Raw genomic sequence first — 19,928 nt, forward strand, 5'->3', positions numbered from 1 at the left:
GGGGTCGCTGTTTCCACCCCCCACACCTCATCTCGCTGTCAAACGTGTATATTAAAATGTATTTTAATTAAACACTTGTACTATTTTGATATTTTTTTTCTGACTGACGTACTAGTATTATTTTCAAATAATGAGAAAATAAGGAAAGCAAGCATAGTTTAATATAAAAGCTATCTTGTAATGAGGTCAACAGATAAAAGCCTTTTAATCTTTATAATGTATTTTTAACCTACTTTTAGACTACCCCCCCCCCCATGCATTAACTCCAGGCTTCATTAGATTGTCACCAACACGTTTGGGCTCCGTGCGAGAGCTGGACGCGCATTCAGGGAGGATGCTGCGACCCGCCAGCCCCGCCAGCCCCGCCACACATCCGCCACCCCCCCGGAGCTGCTAGTCCGGCCCGGGCTATGGCCGCGCACAGAGACGACCGGAGGCCGATTGTGGGTGACGTGAACGTGGTTTCAGACCAGAAGCTCTCGCCGCAGAGAGGCCGCCTTTGCGCCGCAGGGGACGCGGCGGCACCGGGAAATGACGGTATCCGCCGTCCGCATGACAAAGGCTGCCCCCCGGGGGGAACCGGCGTTTTCCGGTCCGCCGAGGACCTGCTGTCTGCGTGCTTCCGAAATGTTTCCATGAAAACGGACAAGCTCGACCCGGCGAGTCTGATCAGCGAACAGTCGCTGCTGCAGAGAGACGAGTGAGTTCGATCGTGTTCGATCTGCGGGCCGATATTTGGTTCGTTACAAAGACAGGCTTCGGTTTTCGCTGCAGGCTGCATCTACAGCTGCGTGTGTGTGTGTGTGTGTGCGCGCCGCGCCGCGCCGTCAGGGTGCGTGTGTAGGACGCGACAGGAATACAGCGACAACGCGCAATGACCCAAACAGCCTTTGTCACAGATCGGCGTTGTAGTAATAGATGGGCGTTGTAATAACAGATGGGCATTGTAATAACAGATCGGCGTTGTAATAACAGATGGGCATTGTAATAACAGATGGGCGTTGTAATAACAGATGGGCGTTGTAATAACAGATGGGCGTTGTAATAACAGATCGGCGTTGTAATAACAGATCGGCGTTGTAATAACAGATGGGCGTTGTAATAACAGATGAGCCATGGAAGCTAAATGATTAGTTGAGTTTTTAGTCAGACAAAAGAACACGTTTACACACACAAAAAATAACCAGCACGACGTTATTATTACTTTATTATCCTCACAGTGAAAAGTAAAACATGATGTCAACATCCTCAAAGGATAATATGAAAAAGACATGTTACAACCCCCCCCCCCCCCCATTCTAGAGATTAAGACTCTCAGTAGTTATAATACGACAGCGTGCAGCCTTTGTTTGATCCCAGTCGGGGGTCTTTGCTGCACATCTTTCACCATCTCCTCTCTTTGTGAGTCTGTCGGTTTGTTTTTGCTGCTGAATAACACGAGAGGATAGTAAATAATGAGAAAAGTGGCGTCTAATATGTCGCTCCCCGTTCCTATTGTGGGTCAAACTCTAAAACACTTCAACTCCCCAACGCCGCTGGCCGTTCAGTCCAACCATCATCAAGTCTCTCACAGAATCTGAGTCTGTCTCCGTCTTCCGTAGAATCTGGAACGCTCTGACCAGGAACTACGGCCGTGTGAAGCCCGTGGACTGGACGCAGTCTAGAACCTGCTCCCTCCGCATCCCCACGTTTAAACTGGGGGAGAAACCAGTGAGTGATCCCGCCCCTCCCCTTCCACGTTTCGCCCATTTTACTGTCTCTTTTTTAAGTTTATCTCCAGATCTCACACATTCATTGTTCTGGGATTTAGAGCTGTGATTAAATTATGTTTCCCCCATTCATAGGAAAAGACTGACGTCACGCTGGCGCCGTCGGATGACGAGGAGCTGAGGGAGCAGCTGGACATGCACGCCATCGTCGTCTCCTTCTTTGCAGAGGAGCCGCTTTTCACCGCGGAGCAGGTGCGTTTTGTGACGGATGGAGATTTGATGGCGCCCGTTTGCTGTGTTGTGTCGAGGGGCCGCCTCTCTGACTCCTGCTGTTCAGGTCATCGAGGAGTTGGAGGAGATGATGCAGGACTCGCCCGACTTGGAGGCGGAGCAGAATGACTTGCAGTCGGACCTCTCCATGCTCTCCCTGGACACCCGGCGCATCACCAGGAGCCCCAGCTATGAGAAGAGTGAGTGCGTGCTGATCGGGGCTGAGACCGGGACACAGAATCAATAATATACCATATCACATTATAGAGTATGTACTTCTCTGATTACTAATCAACTGATACGGTATCTATATATCTGATTGTATTTCTTGTTCCTGTTCTTCTTCTTCTTTACTGGCAGGTCACAAGTGTATTTTCTGCACTCAGACATTTACTGTGTATTTGCTGTGTTCTCATATCATTTGACGATACGTTTCAACATTGATTTATTATCTATTAATTGCTGATATACTGTATATATTTATACTTTGGTTGTTATTATTTTAAATCAATCAGTAACAAAAACAAACACACATCATTGGTTGCAGTCTTGCCATGGGATTTGCTTACACTAGAATGAGTATATATTAACACCAGACCTCTTCTTCATTGCTGCCAGTGCTTCTCCACAAATGCCTTTGATGTCATTTTCAACATGTCGGCTCTAAATTGTGCAACAACCTGATATATTTTGCAGTGCGTGCTGATCTGATTTGACACAGATCAAAACGATCCATCTGTTCCATCAGATATGACCAAAAACACGTCCAGAAAATGAAGTCACTGACTAAAAATGTGGTGCATTTTGAATCAGTGAATTTAATCCCTCCTTCTATATACGAATACTCTGATGAATACACTCAGCGGCGTGTTGGAATTCAACAATCACAGCTCTGAGAGGAAGCCTGGCTAATCAGCTGCTCGTGTCTCTGTGGCCCAGAGGTGAGGACCCGGAATGTGGCCGAGCTGTACGAACATCTGGAGGAGTTGGAGACAAACATCAGCCGGTTCTCGGAGGAGCTGGTGCAGCAGCTGGCTCTCAGAGACGAGCTGGAGTTTGAGAAGGAGGTGAAGAACAGCTTCATTTCGGCGCTCATCGACGTACAAAACGGGCAGAGGGAACACCGGGAGCTCCTGAAGAAGAAGAAGAAGAAGAAGCTCAAAGGAGGAGCCGGACAGGGCGGGGCAGAGAAGACCCTCGGATCAGTGAGTCGTTTGCTCCCCAGCCCGACTTCTATTTTCTGTCCTGTTGGTTTCAAACCTCGCTGGATTTGTTGTTCTATTTTCTAACCATCTCTCCGGAAACCTCTCCCCATCCTTCGCCCTTCGTTTCTCTGCTTTCCTGCCGCCGTCCTCAGCGCTTCGGCATGGGGGGGCTCTCTTCCGCCTTTCAGAACAGCTTCCGGCTATCCTTTGGGAGCGGCTGCAGTGAACGACAGGTCACTTCCTCTCTCAGCTCTCTCAGTGCCGTCCCTCTGTTCTCTGCACTGATCATTTAGAATCATCCCAGACGAGCCTCACCCTTACCCCGTCTCTCCCTTTGCCTCCTGCAGTATTTGACCACAGTCATCCCTTATGAGAAGACGGGACCTCCGCCCTCGCTGCAGGACCTCCAGATCCTGACGAAGAGTATGTTTCTAGTATTTCTAGTATTAGTGGCTGTAACCGATATGTTCTCCATCTTCTTCCTCGCAGTCCTACAAGCGATGAGGGAGGACAGCGACAAGGTGCCCGGTCTCTTAACGGACTATATTCTCAAAGGTGAGTTTTGTGTTTTTTCTGTTCATGTCCTTCTTCTCTCTCGCGTTCTGCTTTCATTCCGTCGTTTTCTTTCTTTCTGCTTCTTGTGATCTCTTTTGCTGCTGCCTTAGCGCTGGTTTGATGAAGAGGTTTGTGACACATTCTCATGTGATGTGTGCACTTCTGTGGTGTTTGCCGCCCCCCCTCTCGCCACCGAACTGTAGTGCAGTCTGAGCCCACGTTCTCCTCCTCACTGCCCCCCCCCCCCCCCCACACACACACACACACACAGCTGCTGTCTGCAGCATGGTTCATCCCACTACTGTCACTCACTCACCAACACACTTTAAAACTCTTTTTACACAACTAATTGTTTTAATCATTTCTAGCTAGTGCAGCAAATATTAACCCTTACCTACACCACTACGGTTAGATATTTAGCACAAACCAGTTTGCAAAATGAACCTTTTCCTTTTGTCTTTTCTCTTGTTCATCTCTAATTTAGCACATTGTGTTTTTTTCACGATGACTGAGACTTTCTCGGCCGAAGGAAGCTCATTTTCCCGTTGCATGTTTTCACAGTGCTCTGTCCGACATAGACCAGAGAGATGACTTCAGATCGTTTACTGCGGCTGCAAGATGGGAGAAGAGTCACCGTGTATATTTGCAGACACGGGGGACACTTCATTTATTCCTGTATGTCAACGCTTGTCTTTTCTATATTCCTCTCTTTGTTTAGTTTTATTTATTTTGTGTTGAGTATCATGACTTTGTGTGCTGCTGTGAATTTTGCATTCTTTCTTGTAAAGTATTTTTAATTTTCTTTCACTGTGAAAAATCATTAGAAAAAGCTACATGATATGAAAAATATACCCAGATAGAAAGACCAACACACATTCTGCAACGTTTGGAAGCAAACTTCCTGGTGTAAGAATAGAGCTATATAAAAGGCTTTTACTGCATTTATGCTACACACTTCATTATCCACTGAGCAGTGAACACACAAAGCACATTCCACAGATAAATAATAGAAAAAAAATAACAAAGCTTAAAGGATAATCAGAAAACAGTAAATTAGGATTAAATATATCCAGGAGGGATTTTATCGCAGCATCAGAGAGGTGCATGATAAAGAAAAATATGCAAAAGAAAATCATTTTATTATAATCATAATTATCACTTTGTTCATCTTCCACACATGAGAAAAAATGCATCATCTCAGCAGAATAAGATGTGTATTTTTATGGAAGCCGATGTTCACGATGATAATGCCTGAAATGAACTCGTTAAGTAGCCAACTATGCATCTGAATACTAAGTTGTGACCTTTGCACTGTCCGTACTTCAGTGATTCTGACTAGAACTCTTGAAACACTCGAGGGTCAACATGTCTGGGATTTACTGTAATTACTCTCTATGTACTCCCGTTTATGAACAAGCTGCCTTTGTTGGAACTTTTGTACTTTATAAATAACTTATTTTCAATGAGCATCATTTTGCTGGACGACCCACAGAAACGCTTCACTGTGACTTTGTTTTATAAATATTCTATTTCAAATATACTGATAAAAAATCACACCTGCTTTGTCTTGATTTTATTCATATTTATGCGGAAGGAATATATAAAATAATGACAATAAGACATTTATCACCAGCAGAAACATATAAATATAAGATAAATCAGTGATTTGTGAAAATAAACTTTAGCATGCAAAGCTAACTTTTGTTTGCACGCTCCATTTTACGCACACAGTATGGCTGAATGTGAACATGAATGGTTGTTTGTGTCTTTCATGCCAGTTCCTAGAAATTTGATTGCAGACTTGAGTTCAGATTAGTAATGGCAGCAAGTAGGAAACGTAACAACCTACCTCAAGCAACGTCACTGTATTTGTGTTTACTTTTAATTTTATTACGCCTGCATCCTGGAAAAGAAAAGCTGGCATGTGGGTCCTTTGCAGCATTTTAGAAAGACCACCAAATAATGTAAAAGAGCAGGGCAAATATGTACATGAGCTGTATGTCATGTTACATCACGAAGAAGTTAGAAGACAATGAATGAGGGGAACCTCCTCGAATAGAGAAATGTACAGAACATCTGATCGGGGCTGCTGGGGTTTATATCCTGAGCATTGATCTGTAAATATAAAAATAGAACTCAGCCTCAAGTCAGGGTGTCAGACTTTGTGGTTTTTGTGATGTTTTGGGAATTAAAAAACATTTTCAGAAATACAAAAGGAAACATGTAAAACAGATCCAAAGCAAAAGACCACTCGATAGTTTTTTGAGGACTTAAGGATGTTGCTTCAGTAGTGAGAATACACTGATAGAACTTTGTCTCCCCTTACAGTTATGTTTCTGAACTGCAAGAGGGAAGAAACCAGTCAATACTATAAATAATAAAAATATATAATTAGAAACTAATGTCCAAATAAGTAACCTAAATAAAGATTTTTTTCTGTTGTATATCTGAAAGCAAATCTGAGACCTAAAGCAGAGGTCTTAATAGTCCGAGCCGGAGGGCCTCTCCTTGGAAATAAGCAACAGCCTGTGTTTAATCAATAACTTTCCCTTTATTACTGAATTCCCATGGGATCATGGGTATATATGTAATCCCACTAAGACTCAGGAAATGTTGTGATAGTTTAGACTACATCCCCCCAAAAAAATGGGTCTGTCCTGAGACATTTTTTTCTTCTAACTCAGAGAAAGAGAGAAAACAATAAGAATTCCCAAAAGTGATGCATTGCTGAAACCTCTGTTGAACCAAAGCACAGACATTTAGGCTATTATTGTGCATCTCCTTTTGAAGTATGGCAAAAGCTAATGAAATATTTCTTCACACACTCGCAGCCCCCTTTGGAATGTTAGTGGCCCCCAGGAGAGGTACTTGTCACGCTTTGAAAACCTGTTCTCGTAACTGTACTGAAAAGAGCATGTTTCTCTGTCTGTCTGTCACACACACACACACACACACACACACACACACACACACACACACACACCCCACACACACACACACACACGCACACACACACACACACCTGCTGGAATCTCCTGCATTACAGACAATTCTATTTTGATGACGTTATAAAAGAGTGGATTCCTCACCACCTCAATAAAAAGCTGGAAAAAGATCATTATGTAAACTGCACATTTTGCGCCTGCATTAACTCCATAATGTGCACAAAATACATCAAATAAAAAGAAACGTCTCAAAGCAAAATGCCTCTTTATAGTGGCAATAAAGTACTGCTTATACTGCAGTAGAATGTACTGTTTGATAATCAAAGGTACCTTCATGTGCAATAGAGCAAGCTCACAGCGGCAGGCAGGTTGGAACAGGATTTTTTTTTTTGTCCGCCTAGGGGAACAAGATTTTACTGAAATGAAAAAACCCCAAAAGGCTTCCTGCAAAAGCTGAACATCAGGAAATCACACAGATCCCAGGGAATGAATATCTCAGTGTTCACGTAGATCAAGTGAAAGGCAGAGAGCCGGAACCAGCCTTATGATCAGTTACCTCCCTCCGGCTCCAGCCGGGGCCCCGGGTTCAGGGGCCATTCCTCCTCACTTGGGTCATCCTCAGCCCGGTAAATCACATTGTCCACCAGAGACCGGTTGTGGCTCAGGGGCCTCATTGGAAGTGAAGGTGCCTGTTCACCCGAGACCCGAGGCTCCTGCTCGCTGCCGTCAGCACGGCCGTCTTTAGATTCCGGTGGCTTCTGTGACTCCGAGCAGCCGGCGAAGGGCCGGTATGTGTCATAGATGCCCATCTCTCCCCCCCTTCTCAACAGGTGTGTGTAGACCAGAGTGTCCTCAATGGAAGCGTACTCGTGCTCATTGTCTTCGTGCGTTTCTGGGAAGCCTTTGTGTCCTGGCAGGAAGCTCGTCCCGTTTGGATTGTAAATGGAGACTTGATGGTTCAGCTTCTTCTTCTTCTTCCTGTACGACAGAAGAGACGCATAAATAACAAGTTAGACTTAGACAGGATGTTTGACCTTATTTGTACTGTAATACATGCTTCTGTGTGACTGTACTGGTACTCTAACATTCTATCTAATAAATATATTCATTCATTCATTCAATGAAAGCGAAACTTGAATTATTGGCTTGAAATTGGTGTGCGATTTGAGAAATAAATAAAAAATACGGACTTTAATGTCAAATAAATTTAGACCAAAACTTAAAGCAGGGCCTAAAACGGACGCACTGACCTGATGACCACGCAGACAGCTACCAGCACGATGACGAAGATGACAAGCAGAACAGCCACTACGCTGAGGATGATGGTCAGCAGGAGATCTGAATGAGAGAAAACAACAAGAAAACAGAGATACACGTTGCCGTGAAATAGAGAAACAGAGATTAAGTAATCTGCGCATTAGTAGCCGCACGCCGCACAGGAAGCACAAACGGCATCTCACTGGCGCTCTTCTGCAGAGTGATCTCGGTGACCACGCCGAAGCCTCCTCTCTCAGGCATACAGTTGGACATGTTGAGGTAGAAGCTCTCCGAGACGACAATCTCTCTGTCGGCCTCCTCGTCCTCCCTGCGGCTGTAGTCCTCCTCCAGACTGCCCACTCGCTGCACCCGGATGTTCGTGTGTCGGTTGCTGCACTTGGGCTGGCTGAGGTTGGCGAACATCAGGTGAGCCTCCATCCTCGCCGGAACAGCGATGACCCAGGAGACGGTGGAATAAGCCTTCATTCCCTTCGGCCAACCAGGAGTAGCCAGGAGGACGGGGGTGTCTTTCTTTGGAGACACGTTGAATATATATCGTTCTGAGCAGAAATAGACAGAACATGTGATTATACGTCAAATTAAACCCACAAAATAAATTACTTTAAGTCCTTTGAGGCTTCTTCAAACTGACCTGGTATCTCCTCTTTTATCGCTGCAATGAGCACAGGCATCCGTAGTGTCTTACCCTCCATGTTGGACAAAGTGACAGAGACATTGTTGTGGACTTGGACATTCTGTATAGGTCCCTGAGGACAGAACAGTCCAATTGTATTGCCATCTTCTTCGACCACTTTGATGATAATACTGTCATTGCATGGTTGCCCGGGCAGGGACTGCTTGAGGTTCCCCATGGGGGAGGTCAGCTCTACGGCGCCATCGTGAGGAAGATGAAAAGTCCAGGTCACGCTGGTCAGAGGGGCTGGGAGGCAGGCCGGCAGCGGAGGCACGGACAGACGGGATGGAGACTTCGGACAGTCTTTGAGTTGACGACACTCTGAAATGAAAGGACAGATCGTTCAAAACGTTTACATCTTTAGAATCATTGCTAGATAAATGAAACCAAATTGCCCCAAAAAGTAAGGTACATGAAGGTTAAGTACTACAAACTGGACATTTAACTTTCAATACTACATAAAATAAATTTATTAAAATAAGATAACATGTGACGTGACAAACTGACGTGTAAATTATTCTAAAATATCATATATATTAAGGTATTTTTGATCTAATAAGGGCATCTAACAATTTAATCCACATTCAGCGGTGTGAACTGTAGATTAAAATTTAAGGAGGTCTGCTTTGATTTAAAACAGGCAAAATTAGAACTGCTGTCAAGCACAGATGCGTTTCTGTTTTAAGGGTTAAATTATGAAACAAACTTGGTGATCAAATTACCAGTAAATTAAATAACTCTGTCAAAAAAGGTGAAATAATTCATGAATTTAAAATAATCGTTTCCAAATTAATATATGGTATATCCTTTCGACTTTATGGCAAAGAAATACGACAACATACAATTGCGGCATTTGACTTATGACAAACGTCGAGTTGTCTGAGATGACGAGCGGGCCGGATGTAATGGGTGTCGGATGTTTGAACGACCAAATTTAATTCATTTACTCATCCGAGAAACTCAACTGTGTACTTACCTATGACTTTCATGGCGGTGATTTGTACATGTTCAGGCAGGCAGCCCTGAAAAGACAGAACGGCGTTCGTCGTGACCGCGATCACCTCCTTCGGCACGGAGTCGATTTTCATCAGGCAGCCCGGGGCCGGCCTCAGCTTCTTGATGTGAAGAGAAAGACCATCCATTCGGCTCGCATCTGCCTTACACGCCACTGCAGGAAACAGAACAACACGTGATCAACATTGTTCCCTACACCTTCGTCTCGTTACAAAGTCATCTCTCGGCACATCGATAGCAATTTGGATTTGGATTTGACTGAATGGGATTCCCAGATAGTTGACATCATTTATTGAGCAACCGCTGCCATTCATGACTCAGAGATGAGGCAATCTCAGAGCTCCCCGAAACGAAGGCCCCAGTAAAAAAACCCCCACCCTGCATCAGTGTTTCACTCCTCATCCACACCGACGCCTCAGAAAATCTTAACAATTTAAAGCCTTGTTAGGACACAGAACAGAAAATAAACATTATTTATACTTGGTAATAGCACAATCACAATAAATGAAGCAGAATAAATAATGGTTGTAAAGTAGTTTTGTAATTGTGGTGGAAGTTTGTGTAACAATATGTTAATATGGTGAAACCAGGGAACAATAAAGAGTATATAATGCTTTGGAGTCTAAAACGTGCTTCGCTCTCTATAATATTGCTAAACCTTTTAATACTTTCCTCTGTGTATTAATTATGTGCTTTCCAATTAATGATCTCATCTATAACGACCCCTAAAAATGTGTTATCCTTAACCCTTTCTTTTACCCCCTATTTAACTGTTTTTGTATACCTTGTTTATAATTCCCCAAATAACATTAACTTTGTCTTGGTTGAATTTGGTGATAATTTCAACTTTTACCTCAGAGAGTAATTGTCCTAGATCATATCCCGAACAAAATACATTTGTATCATCTGCAAATAACACTGTTTTAAACAGACGAGACATTTTTCACAGACAATTAATATATAAAATAAATAAATTGGGCCCCAACACTGAACACTGAGCTTTGAAACCAAACATCAGGCAAAGATGAGGGACAAACCTGGTGAGCTTTGACTTGAAGACAACACCTTAAGGCTAAGGGACAGTCCAGGAGAGCTGGCGCGTCTTCTGTCCATCTCACAGTTCCTCAGAGTCAAGGAGAAGCTTCCCATAGTCTGATCTGGCTGGGGGTCCGTCAGCCTCCGTACCGACGCCCCTCCCCAGCTACTGTTGTACTCCACTGCTGTGACTTTCTTAAGACATCGCGGCTGTGTGAGATTCAGGAGCTGAACGGTTGTCCTGTGTTTGTCTGGGACCTGAAAGTACCACTCCATCACGTCATCGTCAGGAAAACTCTCTGGGTAGTTTGGAGAGAGCAATTCTGAGGATGAAGTCCCCGTCGGCAATCTCAGAATCAATTTGGCCAGAGCTGCGAGTAAAAAAAACAAAACACCACCACTTAGAAAATGAAATCTGAGACAGGACACACGGGACAGAGAAGTAGCTACTCAGAAAGCAAGGTTCTAACTCACATTTGATTTCCTCCCCGACGGACACTCCAAACTGGTCGTTTATTAACCCCTGGCCTGCCGGCACATCCACAGAAAAGCTGCCGTGATTCAGTATCTGAGCGTTACTGACAGGTCCCACTCTGCAGTATGTCCCGATGGCCACGGTCTCTGCAGCCTGGAAGGCCTGCAGAATGTAACTGTGTCTGTCTGGGCATCTCTCCGATGCCTCGATCTGTCTCAGACCCGCATTGCTGAAGTCTATTCTGATTGCCTTCGGCGCAGAGGCCTTCAGGATCCAGATGAACTTGCGATTAAAATCAACCAAAGGTCGTGAGCCAGAGTCGGCCTGGACGATGTTGCTACTGCACGACTTTGTAGTGCATTCTGAAAATACACGCAAACAAATTAATTCCATGGCAAGTAAAACCAACAACACCATAATAATCCAGCAAGTCCGTTAGAAAACTATTGCAATGACATCTTATTTTCCCTCAGCCTGCTCTTACCTATATTTCGCACAATTTCCACGCTGAATACGTCCTGAGGTCTCGAGCACTGAAACTCCACGGAGGCGGGGCTGCCGTCTTTTAACAGAAGGAATGCATCGCATCGTTGTGAGGCGCCTACCCTGGCGCACACATTGCAACCTTTGCCCTGGCTGCTCTTAACAGTGGAGAGGATCTTAATGCTGGTGCCTCTCTCAGGGGTGATGGTCAGTCTCTGGACCGCTGGAAAAAAAAACATTAAAGAATATGCAGCAACATGACACAGATCACCAAGAAGACAAACCGGCACCAGAATGGTGCTCAGTAGAACAAAGACTTCAGCCAAGGTGCAGAAGCTCACCTTTAAATCAAAGCAAATCCAAAACCGATTACAGATAACTTACAAATCATGGAAGCACAGGAACAGGCCCCAACCACAAAGGCCATAATCTAGCAGACGAGATCAGAATCAAGGTGCAGGCTGCGCAAAGATGTCCCTGAGATGGTCCAGGACATAGCAGCAGGGTGTAAGACGGTAGCTATATCAATGTACAGGGAGAGGCACAGCCGAGCAGCTGGACTAGGGTACAGGAACATCTGTATCCGGTATGGACTAGATGTACCGAAATCCCAACGGGACGTAGCGCTCAAGGTGGTTGAGAAGAACAGGGACAAGGCACCGTGAGACTTCCGCTTCCAGACCGACACACAGCGACTGAATGCTGCGGCCGTTTGGTCAGAGCGGCGGTGGACAAAGAGCAGAAGAGGGCCGTGGTGATACCAGATGATCAGGCAGAAGGAACAAGGAAAGGTTCAGAAGCATAATCTTGGGTTTAAATGACAGCTGGGTCAGAGCCAACATGGTCTCTGTCGTATAGGAGGTAGACTCAGGGCAGCGACCCTGAAACTGGACGAGCGGCTCCAGCGGATTCTAGAAACGGCGTCTGAAGCCTCAGTCCAGAAGAGCACAGTCCTCAGAACAGCCGAGGTACTGAACAGGACCCTCAAAGTCCCGGGCCTCTGGTAGAGGTCCAGACACCAGCCAATAAGGGATGAGAGAGGCCTTTTTATAAAAGCCCTATAGCTCACAATGGTAAAGAACATAAAAGAAAAACCACTGAAAGCATCCCTCTCTAAGGGCCACACTAAACTCTAAAGGGACGCATCCCGGCCCTGGACCCGTCCTCCGTCTGTGTTCCAACTTCCATACAGAGATAACCAGGAGTGTTGACAAGGTGAAAGTATAACCGGGGGGGTAAAGATCACAATGAAACCGACACTGGAACTCAACACAAGACGTTCTCCTACGTCTGACAGTCACAATGACTAACCAGGACGAGGCAGGAAAATCGGCTTCACTCATGTGAGGAACTGCTGAGCAAACAGAGCCATGTTCCGACACAACAACTCCTAATGTCAGCTCTCAGCCTGTTTCACACTGAATGAGCTCTCCTTCTAAATAGAGCTTTATTTTTCTGAGGCTACAAAAAAAAAAAAGTCAGCGCTGAGAGCTTTAGATTGGCTTCACATTGAAAAATTAGGTTTAAGTTTACACTTATTTCTGTCCTACTTCTGATCCAAATTCAGATTGTTGTAAACATTGGAAAGAAAAACACACAAAATGGAGTTATTCTGCTCCAACAAGCTGATCTGCATACGATGCGTATTAATTATTGCCGTACCTGAAACGGTGACGGCCGTGAGCAGCAGGATCTGGACGGTGGTCGTTGGTGACGTCATGCTGGCCCGCAGACGCGCTCGTCTAAACGCCAACCGGACACACACACCGGGGAGACCTACGGATTCTTCATCGCTCCTCGGTAAGCGCAACAGATATGCGCCACGTTTTCCTCCGTCCGTGGGTGTGAGACGCGACCGCGTCTTACTTCCTCGAAATGTGAGTCAGCCAAAGCACAGGTGAGTGACGCAGGGGCGTGGCCAAGTCGGCCATTTTACCAGGTAAAGTTCATTCACGCCCAGGAGAACCCCCCCCCCCCCCCAAAAAAAAGAATGAATGCATTAAAAAAAAGATTAATTAAATCTATCATGTTATTTTAATCCGTCATGGAATCTGTCTACGTTGTTTTATTCTGAGGAAACGCAGAACTCGTTTCCAGTTAGTGAGTGGACCCTTAAGAGGAGCTGCTGGAGGCTGATTCCAGCCCCGGACGGGTCGGAGCAGGCTCAGACTGAGACGCTCTGAGCTTCACCTGCATGGAGGCTGATGAGACGCTCTGAGCTTCACCTGGAGGCTGATGAGACGCTCTGAGCTTCACCTGGAGGCTGATGAGACGCTCTAAGCTTCACCTGCATGGAGGCTGATGAGACGCTCTGAGCTTCACCTGGAGGCTGATGAGATGCTCTGAGCTTCACCTGCATGGAGGCTGATGAGATGCTCTGAGCTTCACCTGGAGGCTGATGAGATGCTCTGAGCTTCACATGGAGGCTGATGAGACGCTCTGAGCTTTACCTGGAGGCTGATGAGATGCTCTGAGCTTCACATGGAGGCTGATGAGACGCTCTGAGCTTCACATGGAGGCTGATGAGACGCTCTGAGCTTCACATGGAGGCTGATGAGACGCTGGACCAAAGTGCGCAGAATGGACGAGCGCTCTGTTAGTTTCTGTCTTCTTTAACGTCATGTTGACTTTAGACTTTCTCAGACTTCCCAAGATGATGACACTGATGTTATTCGTAGGATATTTTTAGAGGCCATGTTTCATGTGGTAAAAGGGTCAAACATTGAAATAACAATAATATATTTACAATGCTAAAATAGCAATTCATGACACATTTACAGATCTATACTCTCTTTCCTGCGATCATGCCCTGAAACAGTAATTAAACGCGTTTTGATGAGCTTCCCTGAACGACTGTGTGCAGTAAACTGCTGCGTGTAAATGATGTAGCGCTGCCTGAAACTTACTCTTTTAATAGTGACAGTCTCGTTTCATATCTTCAGATAAAACCGGTGAAAGGTCAGTGCAGTGATTTCCACCCGGCTCAGAGGAGCAACGAGCTGAAATTAGTTTGTTAACAATTTGCGTAATAACGCATTTCACATAATGGATGCTGTAAAACAATTTGTGTTGCTATGATGCTATATTCAACTTGAAGCTCATTTTGGAGGCGGGACATTTGAATTATATTGTTCAACAAAGACTATTATTTTGAACACTCCATTTATATTAACGGAAGTAGGATAAATAAGATAAACACAAATACATGCTGAATCCACACCTCTGATTTATGGTAGGATTGTTGTATTAGTGATGACTAATGAACTCTTAAATGCTTTTCAATTCATTACATCTGTTCACTCGAAATAAAAGACTGATTTAGGCTGCAAAGAACAGAGAGGAGAAGATAACCTGCAATCAATTTTATTGTAAGTTAAACTGGCTGAACATGAATACAAATAAGCACGCATATTGATCTTGACATTATAAATATAACAGTATAAATATTGAAACTCTCTAACTCATAAACAACATCTATTATCAGAGTTTATTTGGAGGAAAAAAACGAGTACATTTACTTTTGAACATGTTTACTCTAAGGGTTTTATGGATATAAACATATTGACGGCACATTTTAAAGTTTTCAGTGCAAAGGCCCAACAGGGGGGGGGTAAGGCAACACCTCTCTAGGAAGATTAAAAACTCTACAAACACTGCTTAAAGAGAAAAGTTTGCACAGTTTACACGTAATCTACAGGAAGGCCTACGAGGGTATAGAAAAGACACTGGTGTCGGTCCCAGATTAGAGTTCTAATCAGGGTTCAGCCCAATCTAATGATAGAAAGGTCCAGCATAAGGTGGCAGGTCGAATGGCTACTATTAGTATAGGCAGCACAGGCTGATACAATAAAGGTCATGTACATTATCTCGGCCTCCTCTGCTCCATCCCGTTGGGCAGAAACCCCGCAATGATCGGCACCGGCCATATGAGAGCAGCAACGCTCCACACGATGATGACCAGAGTCATGAAACAAGCCACGAGTGTCGACTCGATGGGTTTTCTGTTCAGCCTCCAACTTGTATCTCCCTTCAGCTCGTCGAGGCTAAAATCCACGCAGCAGAAAGTCTCCTGATCCCCGGCCTGCTGCGCCCTCGGCCCGCCCTGCCCGAACCTCCGATAGCGGGACACCCCGCAGCCCACGCACAGCCGCAACTCCTGCTGACCCCCGGTGACCCCGAGGTGCTCGATGACCACGGGGGGGATCGCCCTGTTGAACGACGCGGAGAAGAACGCCCTCCCGTGGTTGTTGGTGGTGTAGACTAGGACGTCACACTGGAAGCCGGAGCTGCTGTCCCAGCGCGCCACCAGCGAGGTGGGCAGGAGTCTCTGGACGCTCACGTTGCACCGGGACGGGGTCTGCGGGGAGGGCGCGTCGGGCGAGGCTCCGCTCTCCTCCGCAGACCTCTTGGAGAAGCGCACGTCCACCTCCAGGTTGGCCATGAAGCTGTTGGAGGAGTTGGTGGGCGGCAGGAGGAGATCTTCGTCGCTCCATCCTTGGCACCGCTGGAGGAGTCCGGCCAGCGCGGCCAGAGCCAGCAGGAGGGACGGAGGGTCGTTCAGCATGGCGCAGGAAGGCGCGTCTCCGCTGCGCGCATCGCGCTGAGGCGATCCGCAAACGACGGACGAGGCGAGGCGGGCAATGTTGGAAAACGTTGCTTTATTTTTATAAACGCGTCTCCCGATGAAGAGACGCGACCCCCTGTCCGACGGGTACAAATGGAAACGTCCAGCGCGTGTCACGGGCGCGCGTCGCTCCTCCCTTTGGCCGTTCCATTCTCTGCGCCCTGTAATCGCAGGAGAAGCAGACTGAGCAGAGCAGCGCGAACAGCCAGACTTCTGCCACTTCACGTGCAACACACACACACACACACACACACACACACACAGCAGGCGTGGCGAGCATCGAGCCAAGCGTGTGCGTGCACAAAAGCAGCGTCCAGTCCATAACGCACGCAGCTTCCATGCGCAACAAAACTTTTGCAATGACGATAAACGCAACTAGGAAACCTGAAAGCTAAATCTAGTCTGAGCCTGGTTCTCTGGTTCTCTGGTTCTCTGGTTCCCTGGTTCTCTGGTTCTCTGGTTCCCTGGTTCTCTGATTCTCTGGTTCTCTGGTTCTCTGGTTATCTGGTTCTCTGGTTCTCTGGTTCCCTGGTTCCCTGGTTCCCTGGTTCCCTGGTTCCCTGGTTCTCTGGTTCTCTGATTCTCTGGTTCCCTGGTTCTCTGATTCTCTGGTTCTCTGGTTCCCTGGTTCTCTGGTTCTCTGGTTTTCTGGTTCCCTGGGTCTCTGGTTCTCTGGTTCTCTGGTTCTCTGGTTCTCTGGTTCTCTGGTTCTCTGGGTTGAACCGGGTCAGACCTCTCTGTGGAATTAAAACACCCACCATCACGTCGTGGGTCCGGCGCTAAGACGCTTCTTCTGGACCCGAGCAGGTAATGTTCCCAAAAGCATCCACTTCCTGTCCTTCAAAATCATCTGTAACGCAGAAGTTCTTCCTTTCTCTGTGTCTAATGAAGAGAACTTGCTCATGTTATATTGCATCAGTAAATTCCATCAAGATGCCAACCAGGAAGATTGTTTAAAACATATGCTCTCATAAAATATTTTTTTTAAACCATCACTCAAGTCAAAATGCTGCTTTGAATTCTCTACATTGCAGGAATAGACCGCTGAAAAGGATACAAATCTTTGTGTTCATATTGTTAGCTGAAAAGTGAATATTTGAATATACTAAGAGTACCTCAGCCATCGGTAATGAGGCAAAAAACGCAATCGCTGCTCACAAGTCCTCACCAAGATACGTTTCAGCGGCCCAAAGACTACCGCTGCTGAGTTGAAAACGTGAACATGAAAATACCTCCCTCAGTGATGAAAGAAATCGAAATAGAAATCTTTTATTGTCATTGTTTGTTGTACAATGAGATTAAAATGGCATACAATCAATCCCTGGTAGCAAACCAGGAGAGCAGGAACCTGAACAGTTTTCAGTCACACAGATTTGATCCATTTGTAAGAATGTAAACCACCTTTTATATAAAATAGCACACATTATTTTCACATGTTACCTTCTTTAATTCCATCTTAAAATCAGTTCTAATTTCTATGGTTACAAAATGAAGCATACAATTGAGAAACATATATCTATATCACTTTATGTGTGAGTTTTATTATAAGTAAGGACAAATCTAAACCTTCAGCACAATCAACGATCAAAGGAAATGGTGCACGTAATTTGTACTGAAGTGGAAAATGGTAAATAATTGAATATTGAGTCCAAAAATGATTTAGCCAACAATGATAATCAATTTTAAAATTCCAGCTTGGGTCAGAATAGCATCCTGGCAATGCTTGGCTTTTTGTTTTTGACCCGGTTTATATTTAAACAACCTTTGTTTTCTACCCGTGGGCTTTGAATCAATTATCTATAACACATTTGCATGTTTGCTCATCTGCTCTGGGCTCTGACGGCCGTGTCTGTATCTCGGAGTTGGCTTCTCTCGGTTGTCCTGTGCGCCGTTGGGCAGCCAGACACATCAATAGAAACGTTCCTCCAGCTTCAGGGTTCGTCTGCATTCACCTGGCTGCCGGATGCCGAAAGGACACCATCACTACCTCACCCCCTCCCTGAGTATACGATCCAGCCCTTTATCAACACACAGAGAATCTGATTACAGTCACAGCTGGGGACGCAGACGCAGTTAATCTGAGTTTAGCAGAGTTGTAATAAAACTTTAGATATTAGCGCTTGTAGCAGAACACCTGATCCGCAGAGCGAGTCAGCATTGGCTCAAGCCAAGCTGAGCTCAGAGCCTGAACTTGCTTTCTAACACATTACGTTGACATTTCCATTCCGGTTTCATTTCTATTACTTCTATCTAATATTGGACTTTTTGGCTATACCCCAGAGTTTTCATTTCTGTGTGACCTCGCTGCCGTTTTTTGTTTTGTTTTCTTAGGTAATGATTGTGTTATGTGCTGGGAGCCCCGCCGAAATGAGATGATGCACTTCAAGGTTCAAAGATATAGAAAACAATATACTCAAAATATACCTTGAAAAGTAGGTAAATAAGAAAACGAGAGAGAAAAAAGTCTAATAAATTGGAAGCATTTATTTAATTTGCTTCAACGCTCCCTTCTCCTGATGATGGTATCTATTTATTATAGAAAAATCATCCCACTCATCAATCACTTAACGCTCCATGAATCTTTTGAATAAGGTAATAATTATGTCTTTTGTCAATGTACTCTATAATGTCTGCATAATGCATCATGAAATGAAATACATTATTGACAGAAGTGGGTCATTGACCAGAGGCAAAGCCATGAATTATTCTCTTTCATCTTCCAGAAAAAGGAATATGAATGCCACTTGTATGAATTATTTTCTCCTGTCCACTTTAAATGGTATAATCTGCCCTCGAGATTTGCCTAATTGTATTTGATGTGAGGGCCAGCTAATGAGAAAGGTGCTTTTGGCCTCAATTATACCTAAAAGCTTCAAACCCTTTGTCCACGTCGGATTGTGAGTTTGTGCTCTACTCCATGATTTTTGCCTTGCAACGATTGCATCCAGTAGTTTGGCTCTGTTTCTGTATGCTCTGATGTCTCTCCAGTACTCACAAACACTCCCACATGTTTCTAAAAGCTGGTCCCAGTGCATCTGATATGCTCCAGCCCAGACAAAGTGGAGAGCAAGAAAATGTAAATGACTTTCTTCTTCATTAATTATGCTATAAAAATGTAAATTGCTTCAGTGACAAAAATGCAAATAGTATTAAGATAGAAGTCTCTTGTTCCATCGGAGAATACATTAAAGATTTATTTGCTCAGAATGTGGCCCTCTATCCTTTATTTGGCATATATTTCAGGGGTGCCTGGACATGAAGAACTTTCATCGGACCCCTGCTGTATCTTGATGGCACATGGCGATCGGTTCAAGATTCTTTGTAGGCTCTCCCCTTTGGACCCTTCAGCCAGCTGATAAGCCTTAAAAGTCCCATATTATGAAAAACTCACTTTTCCCATGTTTTTACACTATTATTGGTGATGTTGGGTCCCTATCAACCCCAAAACGGCTAAATAAACCATCCAGTCAATCTTTCGTAGTTTGTGTAGGTCTGTAATCACCTCCTGAAACACGTCTGGTAGAAATTGTGCCCGTCATGACGTCAAGCAGGGCAAACATGCACAAGATGTGCGTGCTCATGCCTTTCTTCCCAAGATCCTCTCAGATATCCAGTTAAGTATTAGGACTATTACCCCGTTGGCTGTTATCCTTCATATCCTG

General features: G+C 45.0%; 3 protein-coding genes across 3 annotated transcripts; 1 reads left to right on the forward strand and 2 right to left on the reverse strand.

The window, feature by feature from the left end:
- Positions 1-410: 410 nt before the first annotated feature.
- fez2a (fasciculation and elongation protein zeta 2a) lies at positions 411-4,358 on the forward strand. Its single transcript, XM_068758651.1, has 9 exons — positions 411-700; positions 1,602-1,710; positions 1,845-1,961; positions 2,047-2,179; positions 2,919-3,184; positions 3,337-3,417; positions 3,532-3,607; positions 3,674-3,739; positions 4,301-4,358. Exons 1-9 carry the CDS (start codon positions 411-413, stop codon positions 4,315-4,317), a joined length of 1,155 nt encoding a protein of 384 aa, XP_068614752.1. The 3' UTR covers positions 4,318-4,358.
- Positions 4,359-4,721: 363 nt separating this feature from the next.
- Positions 4,722-13,362, reverse strand: LOC137915217 (CUB domain-containing protein 1-like). The gene is made up of 9 exons (XM_068758661.1): positions 13,305-13,362; positions 11,644-11,865; positions 11,159-11,521; positions 10,687-11,055; positions 9,612-9,803; positions 8,594-8,956; positions 8,145-8,501; positions 7,935-8,022; positions 4,722-7,662 (listed from the first exon to the last, which is right to left on the reverse strand). Exons 1-9 carry the CDS (start codon positions 13,360-13,362, stop codon positions 7,233-7,235), a joined length of 2,442 nt encoding a protein of 813 aa, XP_068614762.1. The 3' UTR covers positions 4,722-7,232.
- Positions 13,363-15,504: 2,142 nt separating this feature from the next.
- Positions 15,505-16,206, reverse strand: LOC137917831 (transmembrane protein 158). The gene has a single exon (XM_068760567.1). It carries the CDS (start codon positions 16,204-16,206, stop codon positions 15,505-15,507), a length of 702 nt encoding a protein of 233 aa, XP_068616668.1.
- Between the last annotated feature and the right edge of the window lie 3,722 nt (positions 16,207-19,928).

This window comes from Brachionichthys hirsutus, chromosome 3, assembly GCF_040956055.1.
Source record: "Brachionichthys hirsutus isolate HB-005 chromosome 3, CSIRO-AGI_Bhir_v1, whole genome shotgun sequence".
In the NCBI taxonomy this organism is placed as follows: domain Eukaryota; kingdom Metazoa; phylum Chordata; class Actinopteri; order Lophiiformes; family Brachionichthyidae; genus Brachionichthys; species Brachionichthys hirsutus.

Coding starts and splice junctions, on each gene's coding strand:
- fez2a (XM_068758651.1), top strand. CDS start 411: ATGGCCGCGCACAGAGACGACCGGAGGCCGATTGTGGGTGACGTGAAC. Junction 1,962..2,046: donor CGCTTTTCACCGCGGAGCAG/GTGCGTTTTGTG, acceptor CCTGCTGTTCAG/GTCATCGAGGAGTTGGAGGA. Junction 3,185..3,336: donor CAGAGAAGACCCTCGGATCA/GTGAGTCGTTTG, acceptor CGCCGTCCTCAG/CGCTTCGGCATGGGGGGGCT.
- LOC137915217 (XM_068758661.1), bottom strand. CDS start 13,362: ATGACGTCACCAACGACCACCGTCCAGATCCTGCTGCTCACGGCCGTC. Junction 11,056..11,158: donor CGTCGGGGAGGAAATCAAAT/GTGAGTTAGAAC, acceptor TTTTACTCGCAG/CTCTGGCCAAATTGATTCTG. Junction 9,804..10,686: donor TTCAAGTCAAAGCTCACCAG/GTTTGTCCCTCA, acceptor TGTTTCCTGCAG/TGGCGTGTAAGGCAGATGCG.
- LOC137917831 (XM_068760567.1), bottom strand. CDS start 16,206: ATGCTGAACGACCCTCCGTCCCTCCTGCTGGCTCTGGCCGCGCTGGCC.